The 9,862-nt window shown below is 34.9% G+C and overlaps 1 protein-coding gene across 2 annotated transcripts in view; it reads left to right on the top strand.

The window, feature by feature from the left end:
• Nucleotides 1-1,817: 1,817 nt before the first annotated feature.
• Nucleotides 1,818-9,862, top strand: part of capn7 (calpain 7) — a 15,020-nt gene continuing 6,975 nt past the window's right edge. Inside the window, exons 1-14 of one of the 2 annotated variants that reach the window (XM_051865853.1) lie at nucleotides 2,178-2,218; nucleotides 2,433-2,541; nucleotides 2,644-2,815; nucleotides 3,634-3,791; nucleotides 4,536-4,603; nucleotides 4,720-4,926; nucleotides 5,363-5,449; nucleotides 6,205-6,331; nucleotides 6,501-6,586; nucleotides 6,825-6,918; nucleotides 7,048-7,194; nucleotides 7,801-7,907; nucleotides 8,496-8,616; nucleotides 8,712-8,856. In XM_051865853.1, coding sequence (XP_051721813.1) covers nucleotides 2,785-2,815; nucleotides 3,634-3,791; nucleotides 4,536-4,603; nucleotides 4,720-4,926; nucleotides 5,363-5,449; nucleotides 6,205-6,331; nucleotides 6,501-6,586; nucleotides 6,825-6,918; nucleotides 7,048-7,194; nucleotides 7,801-7,907; nucleotides 8,496-8,616; nucleotides 8,712-8,856 — 1,378 coding nt within the window. In that variant the 5' untranslated portion in view covers nucleotides 2,178-2,218; nucleotides 2,433-2,541; nucleotides 2,644-2,784. Of the gene's footprint in view, nucleotides 2,219-2,432; nucleotides 2,542-2,643; nucleotides 2,816-3,633; nucleotides 3,792-4,535; nucleotides 4,604-4,719; nucleotides 4,927-5,362; nucleotides 5,450-6,204; nucleotides 6,332-6,500; nucleotides 6,587-6,824; nucleotides 6,919-7,047; nucleotides 7,195-7,800; nucleotides 7,908-8,495; nucleotides 8,617-8,711; nucleotides 8,857-9,862 lie in introns of both variants that reach the window. The other variant, XM_051865852.1, reaches the window with a different exon arrangement.

The following is a 9,862-nucleotide window of genomic DNA, read 5'->3' as shown; positions in this document are numbered from 1 at the left end:
ACAAACCCTTTTTTTCTCAGTGACATGTTTACAGTCTTAGGACAGACACTTTTTACTATCTGCATTTAATGCACTATAGACTTCAATGTACAGCTGTAATGGTCAACCAATGTCTTATCTGAAATAGACATCGGGTGATTAAAGACTAAGTAAGCAGGGCCGTCCCAAGCATGGAGTCCAGTGTGAGTTAGAGGAAGTAGGGCGCCCCTCGGTCGGTCTGTCGTCTGCTTTCTCCCTTGGTCTGTTTGTGTTCGCCATGGGGCCCCCTAAAGTGCAGGGCCCAGTGCGGTCGCACCAGTTGCACCACCCTGTAAGTGAGTCCATCTGCTGGCTATGTTATACCATGCCCTGCAAAAAAATAAAATAAATAAATAAATAAAATAAATAAGAAAAAAAAACAACGGACAATTAGCAATATTCAAAAATCAATAGATAATAATTTTACGTGTTAGTGTTATCTGGCAAAGTATTTTGGATATGTTAATAGTTGTTGTTTTTTTGTCCTAAGCAATAAAGTCAAGCAATGTATTTTCCTTGTTTTCCTTCTCATAAAATCATGAAAGCCATATGGGGGAGTATCAACAACTGGATAACAAAGTCCAGACAGACTTGATTAACATTTTTGTAACACTAGGGGTCAGGGTTTACAAGTCTACTACCAATTAAACAATGTTTTATGGCCAACAGCACCTTGATATCAAAAGCTTCAGTTAAAAGTACACAGCATCAGATTAGTTTGCGTATGTGCGTATGAAGAGACATGCTCACTGGTGAACACAGTAAAATTAGGTGTAAACTGGGTCTAGTACTTCATTGCAGACTACTTATTTGGAGAGTTATATTACAATATATTACAACCTAATACTATTTTGTAAACTTAAATATAATATATGGGTAGAGTGTGCTACACGCTACTATAAATCATGGCATGTGTTGTTGTAGCCTATGTTCAAAAACATTTACGTCCTTATGTTATATTGTTTTAAGCTCTAAGCATCATCTGGGAAATAAACACAGATTTAGGTTTTATCAATTTTTATGGGGCATCTAATGATTTGCACGTGCATGCTTGTGTACAGTTATTTTTCAACAGCTACAACATGAGCGTAAAATTTCCAGTCAACAGGGGAAAGTTTTAAGAAGTACGAGAATAATTCCAGCACATTTTACTCATTTCTGAGCGAGACTGGTGGATTTTCCCACACTCTGCTACGCGAATCACGACGATGTCCGATTCGAAAAAGAATCGTTCTTTTGATCGGATCTTTTCAGTGGATTTGCTTTACAAAAGCAGTTAGAACGATATTTGTTCACTCAGCGTTTTGTTCACAAATCGGACTGTAGTTCTTCTCAAATTAACAAACAACTCATTGAAACAACAATTTTCTGTCAAACATGTCCTTTACGTCAGAAGCAAAGAAACGATAAGTGCACTATTTCGGAGTGAACCGAGGATAACTAAAACGTTTTTATTTTCAGTGCTAACTTGATTTTTTGTATTGTTTATTATAAATATTAATTATATTTAGTTTCAAAATGACTTTCTCTTTCAACAAATTTATGTTTAGGCCTACCATTGAAAAAAACAACAACAAAAAATAAACATGATGTGGCCACTAATTGTAGATAAGTGCATGTGACTTTAATAGAAGTTACGTTTTAGACTAGAACATGTAATAGTAGTAGAGGATGTCAGGATGTCAGTAATGAATTAAATAAGAACCGGTTCTTTGTAATGATCTATTTGAAGGAACCGATTCGCGGAAATGAGTCGGACGCTCTGAAAACGAATGACGTGTCGTGACAACAGCAGGACACGCCCATCCCATCCGGAAGTACTGCGGGTTTGAGCATTTGTTTTGCTGTCACGACAGCAAGTTAAAGCGTTGTATGTTCACACCTTATTTAGAGTAACTAAGTTTGAAAGCTCATTGAAATCAATATTTTTCAGTCTTGCCTCATTTTATTTCGGAGTTAGAGGTCGGGAAGTTCACGTAACGGGAACAACTCAAGAAAGAAACGCAAATTCTCGGAGGAACAGCTGCCTATAATGAAGAACAGGTTAAAATGATTTACCATATAACGTTACCCCGTTAAACGTCTTTAAACGTCAATCATGGATTGTACAGTTCTTGAGCTCGATGCTGTTAAATTTGCAAAATCAGCTGTACTGCATGATCAGCAGGGGAAATACAATGAAGCTGTTTTCTATTATAAGGTAAGCTACACTCTCTCCTTTTTGACATTGATAGCTGATTTAATGTAATATTTGCCTTAACCTGACGGAAAAGGCTCTATTATTTAATGGAAATGTCAGCATATTCCACGCTATGGCAATAAAAGCTGTCATTAAACAATTTTCACTTTGAGCTGGATGTACATTTGGATAATACTCCTATTTGATCATATATTGTATTTTGGGTTTTGATTAGGAGGCTGCCCAGGCTCTCATCTATGCAGGAATGGCTGGATCCAAACTAGAGAACATTCAAGACAAGGTGAACGAGTACCTGGACAGAGTACAGACTCTACTCAGTGCCGGTTAGTTTACATGAACTAATACCAATATGACTTTATCAAAATGCTATTTTCATCTATTGATATTCAGTATCAAGATTTACACCTTTTAAATTGTTTCTCTAGGGCTGAATTTTGTCTGTGGTCAACAAAAAGTGAAACCTCCTCCTCTCTATTTCAGAAGGAAGAAATTATTCTCATATTTTCCACGGCCCAACCTTTAGAAAGCTTACATAGGTCATACCTCATTTGAAAGTGGTGTGACTAATGCAGCAGTTGGGAATCACAAATGAATGCTGTCAGTGTTTTTTTATTCACAGCTAAATGTAAATCTCTTCCTTGTTCTGTTGTGTTATGTAATTTGAGAACAACATAATGTTTGAGTAGTCTACATTAATGTTCTGTCATTAATTACTTTCCTTTAGGTTGTCCCAAAACTATGACTTTCTTCAGTGGAACAAAAAAGGATAAATTTTGAGGAACTGTACCGGTTGCTGTTTTCCAGTCTATGAATGATGAATGGGCACTGAAGCTTTCAGTCTTCAAAATGGATGTAAAATCACCATAAAAGTGTCGTGAAAGTGACCTTAACAACATATGCGCTGTATTCCAAGTCTTCAGAAATCTTATATTTTAAAATTTAAGAATATCTCAGCCAATATGAAGGGTTTTTGAATATTTGAATGGAGGGCTTTCAAATCTAAAAGCTTGAGAACCACTGATCTGAATTTGTTCACATGGAAATTTTTAGAGAATAGTGACCTAAATTACTTTTTTTTTTTTTTTTTTTTTTTTTTTTTCCCCTCGCACAAAGTTACGGTATGACTTCAGAAGGTTTTGAATATATTGCACATGTCTTATGGATCACTTTTATTGTGTTTTTAAATAGTTTTTGAAGCTTGCAAGCGTAAGTATCTATTCGTTGTAATTGCTTTGAAAACAAAAAGACTAGTACAGTTCTTCAAAATTCTTCTTTAGTATTCCTGTACAGAAAGGAAGTCACATGGGTTTGTAACAACATGAGTTTAAGTAAATAAAGGCACTGATTTTTGGCTGAACTATTCCTGTAATCTCTGTTAAAACCCCTCAGTTAACTGACTGAATCTCTATGAACAGTTCAAGCACAGAGCAGTGACCCTCTGAAGAGTAAGCACCAGTTGGATCTGGAGAGGGCGTACTTTCTGGTGACACAGGCTTTTGAAGAGGATGAGAAAGAAAATGCAGATGAGGCCATTGAGCTCTACACTCAGGCTGTGGAGTTGTGCATTCAAGCGGTGAGTCGTCACATAAGGGGAAAAGGCTTACATTAGTGTTCAAAAGTTTTACATTTAAAGAAGCTAAAGAACAAAGACAGTAAGGACACATTAATTTGATTTTAAAAAATGACAGTAAAGACATTTATGTTACAAAAGATGTTTATTTCAAATAAATGCTCTTTTGAACTTTCTATTCATTAAGAAATCCTGAAAAAATGTATCACAATTTCAAAAATATTTGAAAAAAAACCCCAACTATTTTTAACATTGATAATAATAAAAATGGTTTCTTGAGTATCAAAACAGCATATTAGAATGATTTCTGAAGAATCATGTGACAATGAAGAGTAAGTTAATTGCTGCTGAAAATTCAGCTTTGCCATCACAGGAATAAATTACATTTTAAAATATGTTAAAATACAAAACAGTTGTTTTAAATTTTAACAATATAGTATTAGTAGCATTACTGTTTTGCTGTATCAAATAAATGCAGCCTTGGTGAGCATAAGAGGCTTCTTTCAAAAACATTAAAAAAATCATACAGAGTCCAAACTTTTGAACAGTAGTATAAAAATTGCATCTATACAGTGTTGACTGAAACTAGCAGCAGTTCTAATAGTAGTCAGTCTTTGCAACAGGTGGTGGTGTTAAGTTGGTTGCTCTGGTTTCATATCTCTGACTGACACTTATATGGGCTCCTCTGGTAATTAGAAACGGAGCCGCAGCCCTGTAATCTTTGAACTCTTTCTCTCTCCCACACAGTCCAATGAGACGTCAGATCAAGCACTACAGGGGAAACTGAAGCAGCTTGCTCGGCAGGCTCTGGACAGGTGCTTCACTGTTTACCATAGAAAGACTCACACATTTGAAAACAGAATGATGTACAGTCAGTATGATGCACATTTTGTCTATAATCCTTTGTTTTCTTCTCTTTGTCCACATCCAGGGCAGAGGGACTGAAAGACTCTCTTAGTAAACCAGCAAACCAGGACAAGCCTGCCTCCTTTGCATCGAAAGGCCCTGCTCAGGTGAGGCAGTTCTTCCCGCTAGGCCAAGACTTCTCCCTCCACGACAAACCTCAGCCGGTTCGAGCAGTGCAGTCCAGTGAGCCGCAGGGTCAGCGTTACACAGCGGAGGAGATCGAGGTGCTCAGGTAGGCTCAGAGCAAACATGATGTCAGATATTTAATTGTGCATGCTCATTTCCTGTTTACATTTTAATCACCTTTACCTGGCATCTAACATTCATTAAGGTTAATCTTACAGAAGTGCTACAAAAGTAATTACACTTTTAAATGAATATGTTTTTTTCATGCTGTACATTTATTATGTTGTAGTGTTTTTAATGACTCATTTTTATTTTATTTGGACAAAATAGTATAGAAATATTAACATTGGTTTTAGTTTATTGGTTATCAGTCATAACGTTAGATATAAGAAATAAGAACAATTATTATTGGCTTTTTGATATTAGCCACTTTGTTTTTTTTAGAATTATTTCAACAGTTCATATAGAAAAATAAATTTGTTGACATGTTTGAAATTATAATCAGTTCTTCATTGTTTCTTTTTTTTGTGTGCGTTTTATAGAAAGACTTCCAAGATAAATGGAATTGAATATGTTCCATTCATGAGTGTTGACCTGAGGGAACGTTTTGCTTTTCCTGTTCCGTTCTCGTGAGTATTTATATTCTTTGATTGTAATTTATAAAAGTGCAGCTGCTTCACTCACATACACAATGTTTTTTTTTTTACCCTGCAACAGCTGTATCTAATTTTCGCACTTACACTACCATTCAAAAATTTGGGGTCAGTAAGAATTTTTTTTTTTTTTTTTTTTAAAGAAATGAATACTTTTATTCAGAAAGGACACATTAAATTGATCAAAAGTGACAGTAAAGACATTTATAATGTTACAGAAGATCTCAAATAAATGCTATTCTTTTGAATCTTCAATTCAATAAAGAATGCTGTAAAAAATGTATCACAGTTTCCACAAAGATAATAAGATTATCACTATAACTATTTTCAACATTGATAATAATAATAATAATAATTATAATAATAAATGTTTCTTGAGCACCAAAACAACATATATGAATGATTTCTGAGGGAACATGTGACACTGAAGACTGAAGTAATGATGCTGAAAATTCAGCTTTGCATCACAGAAATAAATTATATTTTAAATATATTGAAATATAACAGTTTGTAATAACATTTAACAAAATTACTCTTTTTATTTATTTATTATTATTATTTTTTAAATCAAATAAATGCAGCCTTGGTGAACATAAGATACTTCTTTTAAAAAAAATCTTACTGATCCAAACTTTTGAGTCTTAGTGTTTTTAAGAGCAGTAGTCCTATAACACTGAGTGAAATGTGGCATAGTCAAAAGACCTCAGTGACATGATTGCATTTACACTTAGGGACAAATGTGGGAAACTGGCTCTGTCGCCGAAGCAAAAAGCCATATTCTCACGCTGGGTTCGTCCAGATGACATCTGCAATAACCCCACCATGATCTTCACTGTGTCCAGCTTCAGCATCAAGCAGGTCTCACTTTATGCATCATTGACTAAGTCTGCTTCTCATTAAAACCACTCCCAAACCAGTGATAGTAATAGCCTAGTGTTTAAAGCAGTTGTGCCATTCAAAAAGCTCTGTTGTTTGCTCATGTAACTTTTAGGTTATGTAATGTTGTTTTATTTGCTCACGTTTGCAGACGGTTGTGTCAGACTGTTCCTTTGTTGCCTCATTGGCCATCAGTGCAGCATATGAGAGACGCTACAGCAAAAAGTTGATCACAAGGTACAGCTGTGTTTACCCTAATAGTTTGACTCACCCTTGGATTATCAGGCTGCTTTTTGTATGGCTCATGGGCTGAATCAAGCTCGTGAATGTCAGGTGTCATCAGGTTGAAATGTAAAAAATTCCTGAACAAGCACCTCTAATTTCCTGTAATTTTAATTAATTATAACAAGACGTATAGGATTCAATGGGAGGTTCCCACAATTATATAAAAATGTGTATTTGTGTTTGTATGTAGCATCATCTACCCACAGAACAGGAAGGGAGAGCCAGAGTATAACCCCTGTGGGAAGTACATGGTGAAGCTGCACATTAATGGTGTCCCGAGAAAGGTACTCAACCTCTCTGAGCCTCGCCTCCTCCAATAACTTGCCTTTTATCTGTTGCCTTCATCATTGTTTGAAGATAAACAGGTTTTTGAGATTGTATTGTTATAGTTCAGGTATGTGTTTCTCTATCAGGTGATCATTGATGATTTCCTACCCGTGGACCGCAACGGCGAGCTGCTTTGCTCCTATTCCAGTAATCGCAACGAACTTTGGGTGTCGCTCATTGAGAAGGCCTACATGAAGGTCATGGGAGGATATGATTTCCCAGGTTCCAATTCTGTGAGTGGCACTTCTGACTCAAATGCTGCACTAAATAAAAATGTTCTGTCATCCCTAAGTCTCTATTGCTCTAGGGCTACATTTATTTGATTAAAAATGCAGTAAAAACAGTAAAATTGTGAAATATTAACTTAAAATAACTATATTCTATTTTCATAGATTTTAAAAAGTAATTTATTCATGTTATAGCAAAGCTGAATTTTCAGCATACGTTACTTGGTGCTCTTATTATTGTCAGTATTGAAAACAGTTGTGCTGCTTAATATATTTGTGGAAATCCCTGACACATTTTTTTTCAGGATTCTCTGGTAAATGTTCAAAAAACATCATTTATTTGAAATAGAAATCTTTTGTGTTATTACAAATGTCTTTACTGTCTATTTTGATTAGTGTAATGCATCCTTGCTGATTAAAAGTATTTATTTCTGTCAAAAAAACAAATCATACTGACCTCAAACTTTTGAATGGTGGTGTATACTGTTTTGTACAATTAAACACTAACAACAATTATTTACACTAAAATTAATCATTTTACATGCTACAAGTGAATTTAGGCAACACCAAAAAAACTGGGTGACACGTTTTTTGTGTGTGTTTCATTTGTAGAATATCGATTTGCACGCTCTCACTGGCTGGATCCCAGAGCGTATTGCTATGCACTCAGACAATCAGTCCTTTAACAAAGATGACACTTTCCGCATGCTTTTCCAGAGGTAAGCACACATTCACAGTACACACAGTCCACCGGTGTGTATTGATGTCTGACCACTGTAAGGTCACATGCTCCTTTAGATTCTGTAGTACGTAGCTACTTTAGTACTTTGCTGGCCTTATTCCACTTGCTTGTCTTGATTCTGTGCATAAATAGTTTAGATAGTGCAGGGTTATTCATATTATTTATATATTAATATAGTATATATTAATATTTTAAATGATCTTCAAAATATAAAATATAACTATTTTAAAATATATTGATTACATTTTAAATATAAATGATTTATATATATATATATATATATATATATATATATATAAAATTTTAAATTTTCTATAATCTATTATAATTTTCTAGCTTTATTTTTATTTGTTTTAGTTTTAATAATTTGATTTTATTTCAGTTAGTTGCCAATGCAACATTTTTCTTCTCTTTCTTTTTTTTTTTTTTTTTTTTTAAGTTTTTGATCTAATATATTTTTATTTTTTTAGCTTGTGCATTTCAGCCTTATTTCTTTCACCAAAAAGAAAAACAAACATTTTTAATAGTTTTAGTTAACAAAAACAATCTTGATCTATTCTGGCAGGTTTCACAGAGGAGATGTTCTCATCACCACAGCGACAGGGGTCATGACTGAAGAAGAGGGGGAGAAGTGGGGTTTAGTTCCCACACATGCTTACGCTGTCCTAGACATCAGGGAATACAAGGTGACACACATAACCCCTGGTCTATGTTAAATATCTTCTGCTTAGAGGGGTCTCATAACTGCAAAAACATCATCATCTAATCCTTGTTCTCACAGGGTAAACGCTTCCTCCAGCTGAAGAACCCTTGGAGCCATCTCAGGTGGAAAGGCCGCTATAGCGAACGTGATGAAAAGAACTGGACACCAGATCTTCTCAAATACCTCAATTTTGACCCCAAAACTGCACAGAAGTTTGACAATGGTAAGCCAGTGCTAAAATAACAGTGGCCCTGTTTACACCTAGTATTAGGATGCGTTTTGGTCGATCGGATCACAAGTAGAACAGGGAGACACGTACTGTTTACACCTGGTGTTTTAATCTGTCTCTTTTGTCCACTTTCGACCACTTCTGTCCTGATTTCTTCAAGGGGAGGGCCTATGGGCAGGTAAATGTATGGGTTTTTCTCAGATCTTTCGATCTAATGGACAAAATAAGCTTATGCAATTTACATATGAACGCACAACGGAAAAACATACGGAGATCAGCAGCTTTCGTTTCTGATCTGACAGCCGTAAGACCACAGCGAATGCTGTGAGTGAGTGTTAAATCAGGAATGCCACTACTGCCGTATGGAATCCCAAGTCTGCCAAAATTAAAAATAAATAAATACATAAATAAATATACAAAGAAATGTAAAAAAAGCATAAATAAATAAGTATATAAATAAATAAACATAGAAAAGCAAAAAAACAAAAATAAATATTTACACATTTATTTCCTTATTTATGTATATATTTATTTTTTCTTTTATTTATACATTTATTTTATTTATTTATACATTTATTCATTTCGATTTTTATTTATTTCCACATATATTTATTTATTTATTTCCATATTTGTTCATTTCTACATTTCTTTATTTCTACATTTCTTTATTTTTACATTTATGTATTTTTACATTTCTTTGTCTGTAGGGTAATGAGGGCGTGGTTTACCTCAGACATAGCCGTTGAGCTCAGAGTAGGTGAGAGAGAAGTGTTGAGGCCACAGTGACACCTTGTGGTGTGCCCGAAATACAAGAAGTGTAGCCTACTGACATTAATACTGGGATGAATAATTTGGATAGGTAATATGGTCAAAATCTTATATCACGGGTTAAGTAATATCATCCTAACTGTACTGTGTGACATGGATAGGCTACTCTTTATTTCGGACAGGGGCCGTAGAACATCATCTGGTCTGGATTTGTAAAATGTCCTGTGCTGGC

Source organism: Ctenopharyngodon idella, chromosome 16, assembly GCF_019924925.1.
Source record: "Ctenopharyngodon idella isolate HZGC_01 chromosome 16, HZGC01, whole genome shotgun sequence".
NCBI lineage: Eukaryota > Metazoa > Chordata > Actinopteri > Cypriniformes > Xenocyprididae > Ctenopharyngodon > Ctenopharyngodon idella.
This window is presented reverse-complemented; position numbering and strand designations above follow the sequence as displayed.